Source organism: Chanodichthys erythropterus, chromosome 12, assembly GCF_024489055.1.
Source record: "Chanodichthys erythropterus isolate Z2021 chromosome 12, ASM2448905v1, whole genome shotgun sequence".
NCBI classification, from domain to species: Eukaryota; Metazoa; Chordata; class Actinopteri; order Cypriniformes; family Xenocyprididae; genus Chanodichthys; species Chanodichthys erythropterus.
This window is the reverse complement of record NC_090232.1, coordinates 53,762,883-53,787,820: the sequence shown is the minus strand read 5'-3', so window position 1 is coordinate 53,787,820 and position 24,938 is coordinate 53,762,883. Positions and strand designations below refer to the sequence as shown.

At 35.6% G+C, this 24,938-nt stretch overlaps 1 protein-coding gene across 1 annotated transcript; it reads left to right on the top strand.

Annotated features, from left to right (window-relative positions):
• The first annotated feature begins 907 nt into the window (after positions 1-907).
• On the top strand, positions 908-23,237 carry LOC137032472 (deoxynucleoside triphosphate triphosphohydrolase SAMHD1-like). The gene is made up of 15 exons (XM_067404236.1): positions 908-987; positions 3,816-3,909; positions 5,121-5,281; positions 8,578-8,597; positions 8,661-8,753; positions 10,319-10,375; positions 10,860-10,873; positions 11,708-11,869; positions 11,948-12,048; positions 13,747-13,864; positions 15,731-15,822; positions 15,911-16,110; positions 16,206-16,357; positions 21,831-21,953; positions 23,199-23,237. The coding sequence occupies exons 1-15, from the start codon at positions 908-910 to the stop codon at positions 23,235-23,237; spliced, it is 1,506 nt and encodes a 501-aa protein (XP_067260337.1).
• Positions 23,238-24,938: the final 1,701 nt, after the last annotated feature.

Genomic DNA, 24,938 nt, shown 5'->3' with positions numbered 1-24,938 from the left:
CACATTGTCTGCAATGAAATTCAAGTCAAAGTAAATTTAGAAATCACTACTTTCTTTTTTTATTTGTGTTTTCCATACTGTCCCAAATTTTTCTGATTTGGGGTTGTACGATCAACTTCAGCTTACAATGCTTGTAGTAAATGCAGCACAGAACATGATGGTTGTGTTTTGATGATGACCATTATCATTGTGTAATGGCCTGATTCACTGGTCACATCCAGTATTGTGTTTCTGTGCACAATATTTTTTTCACAGTGTTGATTTGTAACATTCCAAGAACACGAAAATGTTCAGTTTCCTTAATGTTAGTAGAATGTTATTTAAAGGTTAGTGTGATGTTCCTGAAACATTCTTTCAATCATTCAAACACCAGCTGTGAACAAACACTGAAAGAAAGAGAAATAAGAACACAAACTACAACTTTCTTCAGCCACAGCCTTAGATGAACTGAAGATAAAAGACATGAAATCTCTGAAGATCTGATTAAACAACTCCACAAACAGCATTACCAGATTCACTTATTACTAACCAGACTGACTTTATAGAATGTTAAATAAACATTCCTTCAAGGAACATCATACCAAACATGTTTAAAACATGTTACTCTAACATCAAGAAAACTGGATATTTTTTACATTCCCAGAACCAACACTGAACATTTAAAGAATGTTCTTATAACAAAATTCTGTTAGCTGGAAAGGTGAAGCTAGTGAACTAGGCAAAACCCTAAAAAAAAATATAACATTTGAATTTACTCTAAAATGGATTATTGTGTTTATGCTTGTGTTCAATCAAAAATATTTTTAAACATAACACAGACCTATTTGTTTTCATAAAAAAAAAAAAAAAAAGACTTCTGCTTTGCTTGCAGGTGCAAGTGCAGGTGAGGGACCAAGTTCAGCGACATATGTTGCAACTGCTACTGGCACACATAAGGAGGCTGGTGATGTCCATTTGCCACAAGAGCATAAAACTTCCACAGGCAAGGTAAAACTTAAAATGACAATAAGGCCCTGTTTATACATGGTATTAAGATGTGTTTTGGTTGATTGGATCACAAGTGGACAATGCTGAATACAGACGTAAACAGAGTCTAAAATGTTTTGAGCTTGTCCACTTTTGACCACGTCCAGATGTAGTTGAAAACTAGTTGAATGCATTTGAACAGCCACAAAAGACCTAATGCGTAAACATTATGGGAAGTGGTTTGAAGATGAAAAACATGATGTGTATGTGATTTTACAGCTTGAGATCCAACAGCAGTATAAACATTTTTTAATAAAAATACATTATGCACAGAAGCTTTAGTGTTTAGACACACACAGACATCAAAAGTCAGCATATGATTCTCAAGAACGGTGATGATAATTCAATTCAATTCACTTTTTTTTTGTATAGCGCTTTTCACGATACATATCATTTCAAAGCAGCTTTATAGAGAATGCATGTCAACATTACAATTTAAAGAATGCAACTGGAAGGTAGAAGCTGAAGGTAGAAGCAATGAGCTCCTGGAAAAATGAATTACATATTAACAATAATTAGGATATATAGAAATTTGGGAATGGGCATGTTGATCCAGATGATTACATCTTCTGAAGTCCTTGCACAAGTTGGTGCCGTCTCTTCATAGGTGTTGGTCATCTGAGGTCTTCTTAAGATAAATAAATACAAAATACTGACAAACAGATCAACTCTGAACATCATGAAAAATAAAAGTAAACATGAACAATCAATGAAAATTACAGGACAATTCAGCTCCTTTATTCATGCAGCAATGCATGATGGGAGTCATGGATGAGTTTTGATTGGTGGCTCCCATCATGCACTGCAACATGAAGCACTTTGTTTGATTGTCACCATTGTTGAGGGTCATATGCTGATTCTTGATGTCTGTGTGTGTCACTATAAATTGATCAACTTTGGCTCACTGCACTTTTGGGAAACACAGCTCAGATCAGAGTTTCTCTGAACATAACAAATGTGCTCTACAAACACAAAGTTGGAGCAGAAAGAGATTCTCAATAAGAACTTTTGTTGATGTGTGACAGAAATAAAATCAAACTGGTTAATAATAAGTGTAATAATGTTTAATGCAGTGGTCTCAAACTCAATTCCTGCACAGTTTAGCTCCAACCAGCTCTAACTCACAACTGTTTGGACATTTCTAGTAATCCTGAAGACCTTGATTAACTGGATCAGGTGTGTTTGATTAGGGTTGGAGCAAAACTGTGCAGAGCTGTGGCCCTCCAGGAATTGAGTTTTAGACCACTGGTTTAATGGCTGGAAGTCAGTTGTAGTTGTTGTGTCTCTCTCTTTTTCTCTTGTTGTTTCTTCAGTGATTCTGCTTATTAACATCAGGTGTCTCCACTAATTGTCAATCATCACTCAATCATCAATCAATTATCTCATTAACTTTAACACTGCTTCAGTGTTACTTTTTAACACCCGGCAAGATGGACTCATATGTACACTTCGGGTGTTAATTTAACACTGGGGATTTTACTGTGATTTTTTATTTTTTTGCATGTGTGTCACACTTTAATGTTTCAGATCATCAAACAAATTTAAATATTAATCAAAGATAACACAACAGAAGTAAACACAACATTAATGAAGGTTTTTATTATGAAGGGAAAACAAAATCCAAACACACATGGCTCTGTGTGAAAAAGTGCTTGTCCCCTAAACCTAATAACTGGTTGGGTCACCCTTAGCAGCAACAACTGCAATTGTTACTTCGCAATAACTTGCAATGAGTCTGTTACAGTGCTGTGGAGGAATTTTGGCCACTCATCTTTGCAGAATTGTTGTAATTCAGCCACTTTGGAGAGTTTTCAAGCAAGAACCGCCTTTTTAAGGTCATGTCACAGCATTTCAATAGGATTGAGGTCAGGACTTTGACTAGGCCACTCCAAAGTCTTCATTTAGTTTTTCTTCAGCCATTCAGAGGTGGACTTGCTGGTGTGTTTTTGATCATTGTCCTGCTGCAGAACCCAAGTTCACTTCAGCTTGAGGTCACGAACAGATGGCTGGGATATTGTCCTTCAGGATTTTTTGGTAGACAGCAGAATTCATGGTTCCATTTATCACAGCAAGTCTTCCAGGTCCTGAAGCAGCAAAACAGCCCCAGACCATCACACTAACACCACCATATTTTACTGTTGATATGATGTTCTCTTTCTGAAATGCTGTTCTCTTTCTGAAATGCTGTGTTACTTTTACACCAGACGTAATGGGACACACACCTTCCAAAAAGTTCAACTTTTGTCTCGTCAGTCCACAGAGTATTTTCCCAAAAGTCTTGGGGATCATCAAGATGTTTTCTGGCAAAACTGAGACGAGCCTTTATGTTCTTTTTGCTCAGCAGCGGTTTTCGTCTTGAAATTCTGCCATGCAGGCCATTTTTGCCCAGTCTCTTTCTTATGGTGGAGTCATGAACACTGACCTTAACTGAGGCAAGTGAGGCCTGCAGTTCTTTGGATGTTGTTGTGGGGTCTTTTGTGACCTCTTGGATAAGTCGTCACTGCGCTCTTGGGGTAATTTTGGTCGGCCGGCCACTCCTGGGAAGGTTCACCACTGTTCCACATTTTCACCATTTGTGAATAATGGCTCTCACTGTAGTTCGCTGGAGTCCCAAAGCTTTAGAAATGGCTTTATAACCTTTTCCAGACTGATAGATCTCAATTACATCCTTTCTCATTTGTTCGTTAATTTCTTTAGATCTCAACATGATGTGTAGCTTTTGAGGATCTTTTGGTCTACTTCACTTTGTCAGGCAGGTCCTATTTAAGTGATTTCTTGATTACGAACAGGTGTGGCAGTAATCAGGCCTGGGTGTGGCTAGAGAAACTGAACTCAGGTTATGTTTTAACAGCAGGGGGCAAGCACATTTTCATACAGGGCCATGTGGGTTTGGATTTTGTTTTCCCTTCATAATAAAAACCTTCATTTAAAAACTGCATGTTGTGTTAACTTTGACTCATATTTAAATTTGTTTGAAGATGAAATTTTGCACAAAAAAAAAAAAAAAATCAGCTATATATATATATAAAATCTTTGTATAAATACATATATAAAGATATAACCATTCTGCAGTCTCTTTAACTGTGTTTTTGGAAGACATGTTTGTTCTCACAAAAAAGATGATGATCATCAACTGCTGATAGTTATGTATTAATAAAGATATAACCATCCTGTAGTCTCTTGATTCACTGATCTCCTCCAGTGTTATTAACAGACTTAAATTTTATATTATGACCGCTGTGATTGATGGATTTTTTTTAAACACATAATGCAAAAAAAAAAAAAAAATGTTGATGCTGTGAACAAATACACAGGTTGTGTTCATTTTAAAACTACACATAATATGTGTAAAACAACTGAATTATTCCAACACATTTTTATGAAATATTGACACAAAATGTGTAAACTACAGTGTTACACATAATATGTGTCATTTTTCTACACATTTCTTCTTGCAGTCTGACTCTGCAAATTCCAATCTGGCATGATTTCAAAGTAATTATTTTACATAACATTTATAAAAACAACACAACAAAAACATTGCTCTAGTGTGATTGAAACAACTTTTAAAGTGCACATAAAACACTTAATGAAGGTGTTTTAACGTGTTTTAAATTCATTTTGCAAAAGTTGTTAAAACAATGTTTAATCACTGCTGTGATGGACTGGCCATTTGTCCAGAGAGTTTCCCTGCCTTTGACCCAAGACACTAGGATCTGCGTTAGTATGATGGCAGTTTTTACAGAGCCAGTTGTGCTGCTTTAGCAGCTGTAATGCCTGATTACTGAATTAAACTTGGACCAGTTTAATTCACCAGTCTCATTTTTTTATTGCTGAAAATTATTGCATGAAACACACCTTTATAGTTTTACTGATTGCCTGTTCGTTAAGGTTATTACACAGATCAATGAAAACAGTTTAGAGATGCTTCATAAATAGCTGTTTTTCCACATTCTAAATTAATTTATTTCTATTGTTGTCCCTTATCAGTGCAGAGTCATTACAAAATGATGATTTTGTCCAAAACTTTTCCTTGTTCATTTCCAAACTTTTGGAGGACAGTATATAGTACATGCCCTATTTCTGTCCTGTAGATCTTCAATGACCCCATTCATGGTCAGATTGAGCTGCACCTCCTGCTGGTGAAGATCATTGACACTCCTCAGTTTCAGAGACTCCGATACATCAAACAGCTCGGAGGAACATATCTGGTGTATCCGGGCGCCACTCACACTCGTTTCGAACACTCAATCGGGTAAGCCTTGATTTTACTGTAGCTTTATTTTTATATATTATTCATATTTAATATACTCAGTGCTTTGCAAAATGATTTATACCCCTTTAAATTGGTCTTTTTGTCTGGATTTCAAATGAAACACACATTGTAAAATATTGACCTGTAAATTAACACTGTTGCCAGTAATTTACTGTTAATTGTACAGTTCTTAACTGTAATCCACAGCAGGTTACTGTAAAAATACCATGCACTAAATTAAAAATTGAGTTAACTCATTTTAGTTGCAGAAACCCACAGACTTAAATTTGCCAGCTTAAATTTGGGAATTAATGATGAACACCTGCTGTTAACAAGCAGAATCACTGAAGAAAAGTGAAGCAAAAACAGAAAAAAAAGAGAGATGAGACATGCGGAAACTACAAATGATTTCCAGCATTATTAAATGAACCACACTGACATTATTTCTACAGAAGATCTTATTGAGAATTAACAGACGTTTAGATGTTGATGTTTAATTGAAAATGTTTGGTTTGATGTCACCATTGATGGAGATTAGTGTTTGCTTTAGTTGAGCTCTTGATTCCTCACCTTTTCACATTGTTTTTTTTTTTCTCCCCTTTTCTGGTTGCTTTAACTGTGTTTTTGCAAGACACATCCTGTAGTCTCTTGATTCACTGATTTCATCCAGTGTTATTAACAGACTTAAATTTTATATTATGACCGCTGTGATTGATGGATTTTTTTTTTTTTTAAAACACATCATGCACAAAAAAAAGAAAGACAAAAAAAAAAAAAAAAACAGCTAACTAACTAGCAAGCTAACCATGAGCAATACATTTGTTACTGTATTTGTTAATCTTTGTTAATGTTAGTTAAAGGTGCTCTAAGTGATGTCACGCATTTTTAGGCCAAAACATTTTTTGTCACATACAGCAAACATCTCCTCACTATGCGCTAGCTGCCTGTCCCCTGAACACACTGTAAAAAAACGCAGTCTTTGTAGTCGCCACAAGCTCCAAAAACGGACACAAAAACAAACTGGTGCAGCCTGGACCACAAAACATAATAAACATGCTCCAGCCAATAACCAACAAGCAGCGTCAATACGCAAGCTACTTACATTTTAAATGCGCGTTCATGACTGTTTCAGGAAGCACGGAGGGGAGGAGCAGGAGGAGGAGGAGGGAGGGTCTAGCTAGCCTCTGTTTTGTTTGACAACACTTCGAACGTCAACAGAAAGTTACTCCACCCAGGATCGCTTAGAGCACCTTTAATAAAATTATAGCAGTTCATTCTATAGCAGTTCATTTAACTAAGCTTAACAAATGCAACACTTGATTTTAGTAATGTATTAGTAAATTATCATTAACAAAGATTAATAAATGCTGTTGAAATGCAGTTAATTACTAGTTTGTGTTAATGTAGTTAAGTAATGTTAGAGGATTAGATCACTTTCAAATTAAAATTTCCTGATAATTTACTCACCCCCATCCCATCCAAGATGTTCATGTCCTTCTCTCTTCAGTCGAAAAGAAATTAAGGTTTTTGATAAAAACATTCCAGGATTATTCTCCTTATAGTGGACTTCAACGGCCTCCAAACGGTTGAAGAAACCATCACTGGTTCCACTTTATATTAAGTGGCCTTAACTACTATGTACTTGCATCAAAAAATAAGTACAATGTACTTACTGGGTTCATATTGTATTGAAAAACACTTTTGCAGCTATTGAGGTGGATACGGGTAAGGTTAGAGAAAGCTTTGGTGGTATGGGTAGGTTTAAGGGTAGGAGTAAGGTGTAAGGGATGGGTCAACAGTGTAATTATAAATGTAATTACAGAAATTAATTACAGATGTAATTACATGCAGGTGTTTTTAAAATATAAGTACAATGTAAAAACATGTAAGTACACAATAAGTGCATTGTATCAAATGATTAATTTAAATGTAAGTACATAGTAGTTAAGGCCACTTAATATAAAGTGGGACCCCATCACTCATTTTGTAAAAAAACAAAAAAATTAAACATTATATACGTTTTAACCATAAATGCTCATCTTGAACTAGCTCGCTTCTTCTTCTTCTTCTTCTTCTTCTTCTTCTTCTTCTTCTTCTCTATTTGAATTCCAGCAGTGTAGACACTGCTAAGTGTGTTACTGCCCTCCTCAGGTCAAAGTTTGAACTAATTGTTATATACTTGCACTAGCATATTGAATATGACAATTTAGTTTGACTTAATGACCTGAGGAGGGCAGTAATACACTTAGCAGTGTCTACACTGCTGGAATTCAAATAGAGAAGAAGAAGAAGAGAGCTAGTTCAAGATGATCATTTACTTTAGAGAAATCCTTCAGATTATATTGATAAAGCTGATCTTGTGCTGTAGAATCACAGTGCTGCTGTAATCAATAATGTAAATCTAACTCAGAGATTGGGCTCTAAATGAGTTCAGTGATTCAGGTCAAATAATGATTATGTGAAAACATAACCAACACCACCTGATCATCTTTTCTCTTTGCTTGTCTGGCTGTTATAACTCAGTTACAGCAGCCCAAACAAAATCTAACATTATAAATAGTCAAGGGTCAAGAGCCCAACTAAAGCACTTCAAAACTGTGATTTTCTCCTTTGGTGATTATGCTTGTTATCATCAGTGTCTTCAATAATGGTCAGTCATTACCCAATTAATCATTTAATTATCTCATTAACTTTAACTGCTTCAGTGGGTGGAATAAACATATGGCAGGACTTTTACTTTCTGACTCCTGGACTTTACACCTCTGGAAATTTTGTCATGTAATTTGTAATCAGTAACTGATTTCATTCCATAAATCTACCCAGCTCTACACATGAACTGGCTTATTATGTACAGTTGGTTTAATCACATCATAGAAATAAGTGTGAACAATTTTGAGTTGTTGTGTGTAAATGATGACAACTGTGTTGTAGTTGTGTTTAACTTTTGCCTGCCTGTGTTTAGCTTTTTCCAGTTAAAACTGACTCAAAATGTGTTATTTATTCAACAAATTTGTGAAATTCAGAAAAACTGTAATTCACAGTATATCGCAGAATGCTTCTTTCTCAAAAGTGAGACAACCCAGAATGCATTGTTTTGGTATATTATGGTTTAATGGAAAACAGTATGTTACTGTCACAAAATGGCAGTTTTTTACATCAATTTTTAACAGTGTACATCTGTGTTGCGTTTTTTTCTTCATTTTGTGAAATATTTTTTTATAATAATTTATAATTAATTGTCATTCTGAACAATTTCAGTCTTTTGTATAAAATGATATCTTGTCTGTGTATACAAGTGTGGCATATCTAGCAAAAGGTCTGGCTAAAGTTCTTCAAGAGAAACAAGAGAAGGATCTTGAAGAAATGAAGGCTCTCAAAGAGAAACAACAGGATCTTGAAAAGAAACAGAAGGAGCTCATTACTGATAAAGATATCCTGTGTGTCCAAATTGCTGCTCTGTGCTACAATTTAGGTGAGAACCACAAAAGTTCACATTTGAGAAGAAAATATATAAAAAGTCAATATTTAAAGGGGTGGGGTGTGTGTTTTTTTTTTTTTTTTTTTTCCTAGGCTTAATTGTGTTCTTGGGGCACAGTTTAGCATGTCTTAATGCTTCGTTTTATATATTTTACCTTTATGCTACACCTCTGTTACCAATGTCATATGAACTTCCTGCTTCTAAGAAGCCACTCCCTCCAAAATACGCAATGTGCTCAGATTGGTTAGCAGGTTAGTAGCTGGCCCAGTGTATTGTGATTCACTGAAGCGTCCGGAAACGCCACGTCCCTTACCATTCGTCACTTCAGTGCAAATGTAAATAATAGCGTCTATATTGCTGTATCAAATTGAGCCTGAATCACACCCAGATGAAGAGAGTCAAGCAGAACCTCTGTAATCGCGGCTTTTAAAGGATGTTTATGAATGGTATTGCATTTAGTATTTGTGTCAAAGTGTTTAGATGCTGTCACTGCTGTTTGTTAGCTTTCAATATACAGTTTTATCCTGATTAAAGCTTTACTGTAGCCGAATACATGACTGAGTAGTAGCATTTTTGTAAAGGTATCGTTTAATTTATAGCATGAACAACTGTTTGTCTATGAACAGAGAAGTTTGTTGGTGTTTGTAGAATTTAGCTAACTAGCTAGCAAAGCAAAAATGAGTTGCTCTTTGTATATGTCCTTGATGCAACCAAAAATAGCAACAAAAATATAGGTTTAAAAGACATGTATAAACAATAAAACGTACTTACAGTTTGAAGCCAATAAACAGCAGCTTCTGCTTTTGAAGTGGGAACTGTTCCATCTTTCAGTAAAAGTCTTTGTGTAAATCCAGCATTGAACTCGTGTAGATTCTGGAAGCTTCTTCAGCGCCGCATTCAGTGTAGAAAATATCACTGATTATAATGGGTTCATTATCTTTTGACGCGTCGCATCGCTTGCTTCCGGTGTAAACAACTCTTCCTCTTTCATTATTCTGCACCACATGGCCTCGCCCACTTTGTTGCGTGTTCCCGGGGGCGTGTTTTACAGGGTTTATGATGTCACCAACCCAGGAATAAGCTTGTTGTAGTCCAAACCAGTTGTTTTTGTAGGCAGTAAACTGCCATAACTTTAAAAGTTACATTAAACTTTCAGCGCTGTAACTTTGCAGATACTGTTTATGCTCAAGCAGCAACATTACACACTAACTAAAGTTAAAAAAGTTAAACTGCATTGAACCACCCCTTTAATCACAATCATTATTGAAAATTTTTTGAAAAAGGTCAAAAAAATATAAATACACTAAAATAAATTATTCACATGTATAGTTTTATCTTCACACTAGGAGTATATGTGCCTGTAAAAAGATTGTTGTATTTGAAATATCAAAGGTTTGTTTGGCATTAAAAGTAAAACTTGTGTCATATATGCTAAATATGTACTGAATAATAGTTTTCTCAAGACATAAGATATGAGGAATGTAAAATGAAGAAAGTATAAAATTGTTCTCAGGTAAAATGTAAAGCATGCATTATGTTTTATTATGTTTTTCTTTAAGGTCATGGCCCATTCTCTTATCTGTTTAAGGACAGGTTCATCCCTGAAGTCCAGTCTGGTAAGTGCATGAGAATCTCACTTTACTGATGCCAGTGTCTGTGGTCATTCAGGAGTTCAATCAAGCATAAACTATTTAATATTTTATTCTCAAACTAATTTTACATAAGTGTCTTCTGTTGCTAAATTACTAAATATCCTGTAAAGCAGGAAAAATGTATCAGGTAGGTTTCCCTTCTGAAAATTAATTATGCAGTACCATAATAGTGCAGAAAACAAGCTTATAAAAGACAGAATGATCATTTTTGAAATTCTAAACATGCAGAAACTGTGTGTGTGTGTGTGTGTGTGTGTGCGTGCGTGTGCGTGTGCGTGTGCGTGTGCGTGTGTGTGTGTGTGTGTGCGTGCGTGCGTGCGTGCGTGTGTGTGTGTGTGTTTGTAATTTTTTTTAGAAGTGTATGATTGTGACCTCAGTTTTAATTCATGAATGAATCAGTTCTGGATAACTGATTTAACGTCATAACTCTTGTTTGTTGTTTTGTCAGGTCAAACATGGACGGTAAGCACACTCTCCTGTACTTTTTTTTTTTTTTTTTTTTTTTTTTTTTAGCATGCATGCATAGTATAGCATAGCTCTTAAAAGAATGGGCTCTTTTTTATTTCACTTTTGTAAGGTACCTGACCATTAACAAAATGTTACAATACATAACTATATATTAACAATACACTAGCCTTTCTTTGAATCGTGATCCAAAGCCAAACATGACATGAGGTGTTCATCAAGGCAATACATGTGAACACAGTGAATGTGTCAGGAAGGTGATCTGATATTAACAAGCAGGATCACCAAAGAAAATATAAAAGTCACCATACTAGAGATGAGTTTTTGTTTTAGTTGAGCTCTTGACCCTTGAATTTTTAATATTTAGATTTTGTTTGGCTGCTGTAACTGAGTTATAACATCCAGACACACAAAGTTAAAAGATGGACAGGTGGTGTTGGTTAATGATTATGTGAATAATGATTATGTAAAAAACATAAGCAACACCACCTGATCATCTTTTCTATTTATTGTCTGGCTGTTAAACTCAGTTACAGCAGCCAAACAAAATCTAATATTAAAAAGTCAAGAGTCAAGAGCTCAACTAAAGCAAACACCGATCTCCATGATGGTGACTTAAATTGTGATTTTCTCTTTTGGTTATTCTGCTTATTAACATCAGATGCTCATTATTAATGTTCAATAGTCACACAATTGATTGGTCCAGATGCTACTTCCAGATTATATTTCAAGATTATATTCTATATTATTATGTTTTATGACTGTATACAGTTATAATATGTGACGCTAGTTTTACACAATATTTTGTTTGTGTATGTTTTAATTTCATAGCATGAGGTAGCTTCGGTTTGGCTGTTTCTGGACATAGTAGAGAAGAATGAAGAACTGAAAAAGGAGCTGATTAAAGATCACAAGCTTAATCAGGAAGATTTCATCTTTATTCAGGAGTTAATTAAGGGGGTTGATACTGCAGCTCCAGAGGTACAAAATCCTGTATGCTGCCATTTCAGCCAATTTCCAACAAATTATAGTGTTTAAGTTTAGTATTGAAAGTACTTTTTATCCTTTCAGTGGCCAGCAAAGGGCAGGACTGAGGACAAAGCTTCCCTGTATGAGATTGTGGCAAATAAATGGAATGGCATTGATGTACGCAAATGGGACTATTTTGCACGGTAACTGAATCAATTAAGTAAAACATAATTTGTTCACATAGTTTCAACATCATGGAATGAATTCATATTTAAATAACCCAATTAAATTGTCTCAAATTGATTTTAATTTGTGTCATATAATTGAATTATTAGTTGTCCTGTTGATTTACAGTAAAATACTGGCAAAAAAGTTGGCAATAATTTACTGTTAATTTTAAAGTTCTTTACCATAATCTACATTGCAGTGATTGGCAGTGGGTTCAATCCAGAGGTGTAGTCAAAACCATTTAAGAAAAAAGGTCCTGTTATAAAAATTAAAAAAGTAGATACATGTGTGAGATGACAATAAAATAAATACATATATTAGATATGAATAAACATTTAAATATCACTGCTTTATAATAGTGTTTTATTATATATTGGGCTCCAAATGAGTTCAGTGATTCAGATCAAATAATGATTATGTGAAAACATAACCAACACCACCTGATCATCTTTTCTCTTTCTGTGTCTGGCTGTTATAATTACAATTACAGCAGCCTAATCAAAATCTAATATTAAAAAGTCAAGGGTCAAGAGCTCAACTAAAGCAAATACTGATCTCTATAATAGTGACTTTTGATTTTCTCTTTTAGTGATTCTGCTTGTTAACAGCAGGTGTTCATCATTAATGTTCAATAGTCACACGATTAATGAATTATCTTGATTGAATGATCTTGTTTTGGTCTTGGAAGGTCTGGTCTCGATCACACCTCTGGTCTTGAAAGGTCTTGGTTTTGGAGGTCTGATCTTCACCTCTGAAATCAACACAAAGTTGTGTAAATGTGTATGTAACCCCCTCGTTATGTCGGACTAACTTCTACTTGATATTCTTGACTACTCAATACATTTTGTTCTTATGGGTCCTGTCTATTCATTGTCGACTGTTTTCTATCAATATGTTTGTATTGGCTAATGTTTATTCAGCGAATATTTCTAATGTGCAGTGATCAAATGCAAGGGCAGCACGTTACAAATAGAAACCTTTTTTCTGTGGGATTTAGGATAATGGAATAATAAATTAAATATTTAAAATGAATCACATGTAAACTCAGTGTTTTTACTGTTTTCTAAGGGTTTCTTAATTTTATACTAGTTTTCATTACAAAACGTATAAACGACTGTCAGGTTAGTTGTAGTATGTAAATATAGCCTTCTTGAAAGTGCAAACAAAAAATTATTTCAGTTCATATTAAATAATTGAATGTGATTGACTTGTGGTTGTCAGTTTGTATAAGCACACATTATGCAATGCAATATTAATCATGAATTTAAAAAATGCTTTTGAGTAGGTGTGAATTTTTGAAAAAACTTTAGCAGTCAAAATTAGACGAAGATAGGTGTGTGTGTGTGTGTGTGTGTGTGTGTGTGTGTGTGCGCGTGCACGTGCACGTGCGTTTTTCTGACATATCAGGACACAAATGTGTATAATGACATGGGTATGACAGGTATTATAAGGAGAGGATGATTATGAGGACATTACCCCATATCCCCATTTTTCAAAAGGCAAATCATACAGATTTAGTTTTTGTGAGAAAGTAAAAGTGTGCACAGTTTTCTGTGATGGGTAGGTTATAAATAAATAAATAAATAAATAAAGTCCCGTTCTGTGGTACAAAAATTTCCAAGATTGCCAGGTCTGATACAGTACTGAATGTATCTTTATATTCCCCCTTACAGAGACTGTCATTACCTTGGTATCCCAAACAACTTTGACTATCAGTGTCTGATGAAATCTGCACAGGTGTGCGAGGGGAAATGGGTGGATGGGAGAAGTCACATCTGCTTCAGAGACAAGGTGCCTGAGAGATATTTTATTTATTAATGGTCATGATAACTGATTACTTTAAATAACACTGAGCATCACATCTACAGTGTTTACCAACATAACGAGGACTTTCCAGTCAACAAGTGAGATTATGTGATGATCACAGTGACATAACATCATTGTCATACAGTGATACTCTCAGTGTTAGTAATATTTGAGCTCATTGTGAATTCAAAATGTTGAGCAGGTTTAGAGGAGGCAGTTCAAATATCGGTCAACAGCGGGACATTCTACTTCCTGTTTCTCAACACTTTCACAATGGTGTCACATGGTGAGCTCATAGTATGAGTGCACACCCAGATAACAGATTTTTGTTATAAGAACGTTCTCCAAACATACAACTGACTAGCCACATGCTTAGATACAGATGTGTAAAGTCCAGGGGTCAGAAAGTAAAAGTCCTGCCATATCTTTATTCCATCCACTGAAGCAGTGTTTTACAGTTTATGTCTCCCCTGGGCTCCATTTCCCATGATCCTCTCCATTTCCATACCTGAACTCACTTCCTCATCATCTCTCCCGCTCTCCCCGGATTCCCTGCACTTGGTCTTTGTCGTTTGCACTCCCTTTATATTGGACTCACTTCCTTGCACTCCTTGTCCGTTCTTGTTGTTTTGTACCTGAGTTTAAGTGCTAGCTGTTCTGTTTCTTTGTTTAATAAATTACCTCACCGCAAAGCCCAAACTGCCCAAGAAAATGGCCACCGCGAAGCTGAAGCAGCCACGGACAATGGCCGCTGTCGCGCCAGAGCCACAGAATGAAATGGACCACTGGCTCATAGACTTTTGGACTGAACCTGCCTCTAGTTCTCCACAAGCCTGCTTCAGTTCTCCACGAGACTGTTCCAATTCTCCACGAGCCCACTCTAGTTCTCCATGAGTCAAGTCAAGTCACCTTTATTTATATAGCTCTTTTTACAATGCAGATTGTGTTAAAGCAGCTTTACATTGATTAACTGGTACATTATTTTGGCTGCACAGCAGCTCTTAAAGAATAGTGTCAATGCAGGCAGATCAGAAGCACTATTGAATATCAAATGTCAAGTCAAATGTCAAGTCCCCAACTAAGCAAGCCAAAGGCGATAGTGGCAAGGAACCCAAACTCCAACAGGTGACATCAGGTGGCAAATAGGTGTTAAAATGGAGAAAAAAAACTTGGGAGAAACCAGGCTTAGTCGGGGGGCCAGTTCTCCTCTGGCGAACAGTGCTTTGTTACGATTCAGGTTGCTATCATAAGTCTGATAGGATCGCAACATTCAAAGTATTTATTTTAGTTCCATCCAGTTGAGGATCGTATTCATCACGCCGGTATGGACGGTTTGTTGAGGAACTGTGGCACTGGCTGTTGTGTTGATGATGTCTTCACAATGGATGATCTAGTTGACTCGATCTCTGCTGATACTTCAGGGCTGCGTTGTGGTCGTGTCAAGGTGCCGGTCCTCGATCTCACCTGGATATGGCCCGGATTCAGCTGACTACGATAAGCCTCGGGATAAACAGAAAGACTAATATTAGCGTAGATGCCATTCTTCTTCTGATGTAACGAGAACATCTGGTGTTATAGGAAGTGTTCCCGGTTCTGGCTGACCTAATTTAAGCAACCTGGAGCGAGTCTGCTCCAGCCTTCCATGAACTGTGAACAAGTTAATCATTAGTTAACTAATGCATTATTCTGGACCCTTAAAATAAAGTGTTACCTTGCTTTTCTGATAATTATGTCAATTAATGACACAACACAATAATAATGCTCTACATAATGCCATTTGTTTTGTCAAGAGTCAGTCATTGTGTCATTTAGTATTGAGTGATTATTTCTTACTCTTTGTTTCTATCACAGGTGGCAGATAATATTTATGATATGTTTCACACTCGATACACTCTGTATCACCAGGCCTACCAACACAAGATTGTTAATATCATTGAAGAGAAGTATGTTTTGTGTTTTACTCTTTTTTCCTTTTTTTTTAAATTGCTTAAGGTATTTACCTCTGCATACATTTTTTTTTTTTTACATCAGAGTTAAAGATGCTTTTGTAGAACATGAGCTCTCCTTGAGATTTGAGCGTCTAAGCATCTCAGAGATGACAGAATCCCTTTTACAAGATGATGCCAAGCGTAAGATCTCAAGGATCACAAGCCTGTCTCCACCACTTCAAGGCAAGCGTGAGAAATCAAAATCCATCAATGAAAAGATGGCAGAGTTCATCAAACTCACAGGTCAGTTGAAAACATGAGTAGGATTAGGGAGTAGTAGAAAACAGAGAAAGAGATGATGTAAATTCAACCGAAAACAAATTGTCTTATTTCATCAGATCACATCTTTGAGGAGATCTTGTATTCCACTGATCCCAGGCTGGAAGGTGCCCAAATGGAACTTAAGGATGTTGTCAAGAGATGCTTGCCAAAGTGTGTGGGAGAGGCCAGGATTCCAAGAACTAAGTTCATGGACATAAAGGCCTTGCAGGTATAAGAAGATATGCAGTTTAATTAATTGATTACAAACAAATCAGTGGCATCAATTTAATACAATAATTATTTGCTTGAAAACTTTGCTTACCAAAGCAATTCACTAAAATCATTTTGTGTTATTTAAATTGAGCATTGCTTACACTGGGTTTCTATACAGATGTGTAAAGTCCAGGGGTCAGAAAGTAAAAGTCCTGCCATATCTTTATTCCACCCACTGAAGCAGTGTCAGAGTTAATGAGATAATGAAGTGATTAATTGAGTGATGATTGAGCATTATTGAAGATACCTGATGATAACAAGCAGAATCACCAAAGGAGAAAATCACAATTTAAGTCACCATCATGGAGATCAGGGTTTGCTTTAGTTGAGCTCTTGACCCTGTTATGGAAAGCAGGGGACCCAGAAGCGAATGGCCGGTACAGAAACAGTTTATTATTAATTCAGAGTCAAACACAGGCAGTCTGTCAAGCACATGGAAAGCAAATGGAAAGCAAAATTCTAAAATAAACAAAAGAGGAGATCCCGGGCTTGACAGAGGGCTTGCTGCAACGTGGAAACTCAGTCCTGAACCAGAAGTTTCAGAAGTGACCCTTGACTTTTTAATACTCGTTTTTGTTTGATTTGTTTTAACTGAGTTATAACAGCCAGACAAGCAAAGAGAAAAGATGATCAGGTGTTGGTTATGTTTTCACATAGTCATTATTTGACCTGAATCACTGAACTCATTTAGAGCCCAATCTCTGAGTTAGATTTACATTATTGATTATGACATTATTGATGGTGACTTAAAATTGTGATTTTGTCCTTTAGTGATTCTGCTTGTTATCATCAGGTGTCTTCAATAATAGTCAATCATTACTCAGTTAATTATTTAATCTTCTCATTAACTTTAACTGCTTCAGTGGGTGGAATAAACATATGGCAGGACTTTTACTTTCTGACCCCTGGACTTTACACCTCTGGAACCAAGAAAAGAGGGCTGTCGGCTTTCATCAAAATGCCAATGCTGATCCAACACACTTTAAACATTGAAATGTCAATCTCAGCCCAAATGGTAGTTTGGATCAAAACTCAACATTGTATCAATTTCACCATGCTATCTCAGTAGGAGTATAAATTAATGTGGAGCAGCTCAGATAATTTAATAAGAAATAATCACATTTAAATTGAGATCTCTGACTTTTGACTGCAGACGTTTTTTCAAATCTGAGTACAGTTTGAGACATTGTTGAGACTCTTCTGAAACCCCACAGGAGACACATGTGGGATTACTGTTTTGTTTTTTTTTTCTCAGCAAGAGTCTCCAAGATTTCTCCATATCATTTTATTAATACTTCAATTAATAAAATGCAACCTGCTCTGTTATTGCTTCTTTCTTTACTGTTATTCTTCCTTGCCATTATCATTTTAGTGAGCAAGGTTTTTAAAGGCAATTTTAGACATTTAACACATTGCCTTACACTACTAACCTAAGGGTTTGAAATGTATTCTCCTCCGTTAAAATGACTGTTCCAGTTTACTAGTAATACATAATACGTAATCCAGTATAGACAAGATAATATCACATTGTGATAGACAAGAGTTTATAATAACAGAGCATCACCTTGACAGGTATGTCAAGGTTGTGAAGGATAGATTGTTTTCAATGTCATCTGCTGTAAAAAAAAAAAAAAAGGCTGCACAAAGCTCTCAGATCACTTATAATTTTCCACAGCTCGTGTTGTCTGGAGTTTTTTTGTCTACTTAAATTTCTCAGCAGAACAATCAAAAAACACATAACAGTACAAACCACTGAAGAAATGTATGTCTATCCCTCACAGCCTCGCTTTCATTCCCATTAAAAATCAAAGATGGCGCAAATGTGAAAAAAGTCTAGATACAGTGTCCCACTTCACATGTATTCACCCTTTCAAAGTCACTTTGTGCTAGTTTGTACAATTACACAGATATTCTAGCATATAAAACTCTCTTTAAAAATGTTCATGATGCTTATGTTGTGCATGTCATTTTATGTATTTAACATTATACAGATATTGGCTAAAATTTACCAACTGATTCTGAAACAGATTATTCTCATTTGTTTGATTTTAATCCTCTAGAAAACACTAAAGAACAACTGGATTAAAGCAGTGGACGAATGGACCATACAAGCTAACATTCCTGAGAATTCCATAGTTAATGTACGTTGTATTCACTTCTGTCTCATCTTTTTATTTGGACAATTTAAGTTCTTGAAATATTGTAAATCAACTCTCACACACTGTTAGACCTTACCAGGCTTTTTACAGTAAAATACTGGCAACACTGTTTTTTAACTTACAGTTTGTTACTGTTATAATACATTTTATGGGTGTCTTTTTATCTTACACCTTTAACCCTTTCAACCCCACAGGATCATCCTCTAATGTCCACACTACAGAGTAAAAGTAACATTGATGCTGTGTTGCAGTGAGATAATTAAGTTAATATTTAAGTGATGATTGAGCGTTAATGATGAACACCTGCTTTTAACAAGCAGAACCACTGAAAAGAACAAGAACAGAAAAAAGAGATGAGCAGAAACACAAGAACTATAACTGTCTTCCAGCCATTACACATTATTACACTTATTACTGACCAGATTAACTTTATTTCTACAGAAGATCTTACTGAGAACTAACAGAAGTTTAGATGTTGATGTTTAATTGAAAATGTTTGGTTTGATGTTACCATTGAGGAGATCAGTGCTTGCTTTAGTTGAGCTCTTGACCTTTGACTTTTTAATTTTTTTTAATTTTTTTTATTTGGCTTCAATATTTTTCCTGATTACTGAAACATTGTGGGATCAACTTTATGTTGGCTTTTCCCTGTCATATCAAACATGTTTGTTTTATAAACACTCAGTTTCAGCAGCCAGAGAAAGCTAATGTAAAAGAGTCAAGAGCTCAACTAAAGCAGACACTGGTCACCATCATGGTGACTACACACTTCAATACATTTTTATTTTCAATAAAACATCAACATCCATATCTGTTAATTCTCAACAAGAGCTTCTCTACATGTATGAAACTAATAATGTTAAATTGGTTTGTGAACTGGTTTGACACTCAGTGTGGCTGAAGTCAGTTGTAGTTCTTGTGTTTCTGCTCGTCTCTTTTTTCTGGTCTTGTTTCTCTGTCTGGTAACACTTTATTTTAAGAGTCCAGAATAATGCATTAGTTAAGCATTAATTAATGATGAACTTGTTCACAATTAAGCATTAGTTAAGCATGGACACAATAGTAATTAATGATTAACTGAACATATAGTAGGGCATATTAGCCATTATTTACAAATTATTAAACATTTGAAAGATACACATTTATGCTATAAATAAACAAAAGTAACCTAGTAATTAATGATTAACTGAATGTACAGTAAATGTTTTTTAGTCATTATCTACAACTTAATATTATTTTTGTGTAGTGACGTAATTATATTTCTGTGGCATTCTATTAAGTTAACCGAACAATATACTAGTAATGATGCTTAATTAATGATGGTTTTCAGTTATAAATTGCTAAAATAGTATAATAAAGACAATTTGCTTTAATCCACATCTTTATAATCCATACGACTGCGAGGAACAGATCCATATTGAATTCTTCATCCGCCGATCTTCATCTCCATCCTCAACAGTGACCGTAAACAAATTCAGCGATCGTTATGAATTAAAAAATTGCCGCCTCAAAAAACTTTACACAACACGTTTTACAGAAGTGATGTCAATGCTCATTGGCTCTCACCTGCTTCGTCACAGATTGTGACATGCCGTGAAGTGAAGTGAAGTGAAGTGAAGCGGAATACCATTTTCAAGATTAATAACTTAAATTCTGCTCTGTACCTGATATAAAACTATTATATATCACCAGAGAGGACTGCAACTGCAACACATCGTCATTCGGAAATTATTTTGATTAAGTTACACTTTTCTGTCTATTATGTTTTTCTTTATAACTACATATTTTTAAGAAATGGTTATAGGTAGGTTTAGAGGTTTAAGTGGATTAAGTGGCTCAAAATATCCTTTTAATGCAATATAGTGTTACTAAAATTGTCATTTTCCTAAATATTAATGTCCATTACGATCATTTTATATTCTCTATAAAATGGTTATTTTTGGGTTTAGGGATAAAACATTTATCTATAAAATGGTAAAAGGGAAATTATACAGTTATCTTTATGATATAAAATATTCGTAAATGTTTTAAGTATTTCTGCTGTAAAAGCGTAATATGCTTATGTTTAAATGTTGCCAATACGTCCCTGATGTATCTTTCACCATTTATCCAAACGTACAAAGAGAATATAAAATGAACGCTGCAGAATAACTAAAACCAATGGTGTAAATAAGAACCTATAAAGGGATCAAATGAACTTTATTAGTACTGTATTAGTGGCAGTTTAGCCATAATTATTGGCATAATCTGGTCAATAAACTTGAATATCACTCAATAAGTTCCATAATTAATGTGCATATACCTTTTACTTTGGGGGTCAAATTGTCTTTATTATACTATTTTAGCAATTTATAACTGAAAACCATCAGTAATTAAGCATAATTACTAGTTTATGGTGTGGTTAACTTAATAGAATGGCACAGAAATATAATTACATCACTACACAAAAATAACAATCATTATTAAAAATCATTTACTGTATATTCAGTTAATCATTAATTACTAGGTTACTTTTGTTTATTTATAGCATAAATGTGTATCTTTCAAATGTTTAATAATTTGTAAATAATGGCTAATATGCCCTACTATATGTTAAGTTAATCATTAATTACTAGTGTGTTCATTCTTAACTAATGCTTAATTGTGAACAAGTTCATCATTAATTAACGCTTAAAGGTGCTCTAAGTGATGTCACGCGTTTTTAGGCCAAAACATTTTTTGTCACATACAGCAAACATCTCCTCACTATGCGCTAGCTGCCTGTCCCCTGAACACACTGTAAAAAAACGCAGTCTCTGTAGTCGCCACAAGCTCCAAAAACGGACACAAAAACAAACTGGTGCAGCCTGGACCACAAAACATAATAAACATGCTCCAGCCAATAACCAACAAGCAGCGTCAATATGCAAGCTACTTACATTTTAAATGCGCGTTCATGACTGTTTCAGGAAGCACGGAGGGGAGGAGCAGGAGGAGGAGGAGGGAGGGTCTAGCTAGCCTCTGTTTTGTTTGACAACACTTCGAACGTCAACAAGTTACTCCACCCAGGATCACTTAGAGAGCCTTTAACTAATGCATTATTCTGGACCCTTAAAATAAAGTGTTACCCCTCTGAGTGTCGACTTTGAGCGATGTTAACTCTCAGTATATTCCTGCAGGCGATTTTCTTGAAAATGACAAATATCACCCAGAATGTATTGTTTTCTACAGTATATTACTGTTTTAATGGAAAATGGTTTGTTACTGTCAGAATTTGGTCTTTTTTTACAGCAAGGTCTAACAGTGCTGGTGATTCAACTGGATTATAACATCAAGGATGAAAACCCAATTGACAACGTCTATTTCTACAGAAAGAGGAACCCCTTCAAAGCCCGCAAGATTAATAAGTTTGAGGTACCACATTTTGGTTCAAATAATTTAGCATTTCTGAATTTTTAGAAATTCATAACATTACAAATACACTGTAAAACATTTTAGTGTGAAATTACAGTATATTCCAGGTCAATAATTGCATTACTTTCAAAGTAATTTCACAGTAGAAAATGATCTAACTGCACTTTAGAATTCTAACTACATTCCAATTTTCAGTCAAAAACTGCAAAAACTGCAAAAAAAAACAAACAAACAAACAAACAAAAAAAAAAATATATATATATATATATATATATAATATACAGTGGGTACGGAAAGTATTCAGACCCCTAAAATCATCCAGACCCCATATTGACAGAAAAAAACAGAATTGTTGACATTTTTGCAGATTTATTAAAAAAGAAAAACTGAAATATCACATGGTCCAAAAGGTCAAAATGACAGTTTCAGTGCAGCTTCAAAGGGCTTTAAACAATATCAGACAAGGAATAAGGGTCTTATCTAGTGAAACCATCTGTAATTTTCGAAAAAATGTAAATGTATATGCTTTATATAAACAAATGATCACCTTCCAAGTGGTTCCGCCAAAACTGCATTTCTATGTATTCTTCAAAAAGCTTACGCTGTATGTCCTACGCCTTCCCTATTCTACTTACGGAATGAATGCAGTGCCAGTTACATTTTTTCCGTAAGTAGAATAGGGAAGGTGTAGGACATACAGCGTAAGCTTTTTGAAGAATACGAAAGTGCGGTTTTGGCGGAACCACTTGGAAGGTGATCATTTGTTTATATAAAGCATATACATTTACACTTTTTTCGAAAATTACAGATCGTTTCACTAGATAAGACCCTTATTCCTCCCTTCAAATTTTATTTGAAAGTGAACTAATCCTTTAAAGAGTATCTTACAAACCAGTTCTTCAGGAATAAACCTCTTTGTTCATGTTGGTGTTACAGCACTACAGTGGTGGTTGCAATCTCCAGACCTTTTTTTTAAAAAAACAGCTGTTTTTACAGCTAGTGAGTGAGGGCGCCTTCAATGAGTTGTTGTTCATTTAGCTGAAGTTACGTCTTCATTAAAAGTGAGAACACATTGCAGGCTGCACTAAATCCCTGTCAGTATTGCTGTGGCCATTTCCCCTGTCTGCCTCAGCACTAAAAGAGAGTATTTTTCCCCAAAAGATCTTTACACGGGTGTGATGTTGCATCTTTTTATGACATTCCACCCATGTGTTTCGGGATGTGGTCATTACCTGGTGCTGACAGATGGTCACAGTTGAGTTGGAGCTCGAGGATGAGTCATGATCACACTGCGGAAACATGGCCATCTCAGAGTTCACGGCTCCAATACCTCAGGAGAGGTGGGGTTCCCGTGCCTCTGCGTCAATGGCCCTGTCCCAAATGGCACATTCCGGACTTGTGGACTTCCTCAGAGTAAACACTTTGGTGACGTCACGTAGTGCAGACCTATAGGGCCCTTGGCATGAGTCCACGAGGGCGCATTGAGAGGTATTTTTGGGACAGACTCGATCGTCACACCGGAAATAACGGTCTGGTTGTTTTTTAAATATAAATACTAGGTTTACATATGACTCTGTAAAGCCCTGACATCCGGTTCTATTTATTTAATGAATCATAATGCGATCATATTATTCAACACGCTATTATTATGTTTGAGATATCAACCACTGGTCGTTTGTATAAACTGTAGGTAACAACTGGTAAAATGTACACCTGGGTCATAAAAACCGTAATGATACCTACACTTAAATATTTTCTTCTCAGCCATGTCATCAATTGCTCTTGAGCGAAATCTCCTCCCATCCGTTGTCTGATTGGCATTTCGCAAGGATTCCTGGGTAGTTAAAGTGTGCGGAGCCTGCATCTATGTGGGCTTCGCGGAAGACCGCTTCAAGGGTACAAAGGGGGCGCTGCTGAGCACACTTCAGAGCGTTAAAATGCTGAATGGGACGGCCTATGGACTCGTAGACTCGGCGAGCACGCACAATTTAAATCCACGAGACCGAAAGTCCACATGAAGTGCGCTGTTTGGGACAGGGCCAATCTAGTTCTCGTCCTGGTGGAGACCAGGCAAGGGCTACTTCAGGCAGTCACATGAATGACCTGAGGTTTACGTTGAGGACCCAACCAGGGGTGTATTTCCCAAAAGCATCGTTAGCCAACTAACATTGCAAGTTCCATCATTACTTAGTTCAACAATTCCATTGTTCAAACGAACATTCGCAACCCAGCTAACAAAATTGTGTTATAAGAACGTTCTCTAAATATTCAGTGTTGGTTCTGGGAACATTAAAAACGTCCAGTTTTCTTGACATTAGAGGAACGTTTTTATAAGGTATAATGTTCCTCAAACGTTCTTTCAACTTAATTTTGATCTAAAATTCAACATTGTAGGAATGTTGATTTGTAACATTCCAAGAACATGAAAATGTTCAGTTTCCTTAATGTTAGTAGAATGTTATTTAAAGGTTAGTATGATGTTCCTGAAACATTCTTTCAATCATTCAAACACCTGCTGTGAACAAACACTGAAAGAAAGAGGAATAAGAACACAAACTACAACTTTCTTCAGCCACAGCCTTAGATGAACTGAAGATAAAAGACATGAAATCACTGAAGATCTGATTCAACAACTCCACAAACAGCATTACCAGCTTCACTTATTACTAACCAGACTGACTTTATTTCTGTCACACGTCTACAGAAGATCTTACTGAGAATTAATAGAGGTTTAGATGTTGATGTTTTATTGAATAAAACTCAAAATAATTAGTGACCATGGTGACAAACTGGCTGGGAACGTGGGAAGATGGATCCAATATACAAGTCCCAGTTGAGAAAATAAATGAGATATTCTGATTATTTTCCCAGAAAGTCCTGGTCGCACATCACATCAAGTTTTACATAAGACTAACAGTCACTACAATTTTACACACAAAAAAGACATAAAAATAGATCAATAAAAAATGTTACCTTTAGATCAAT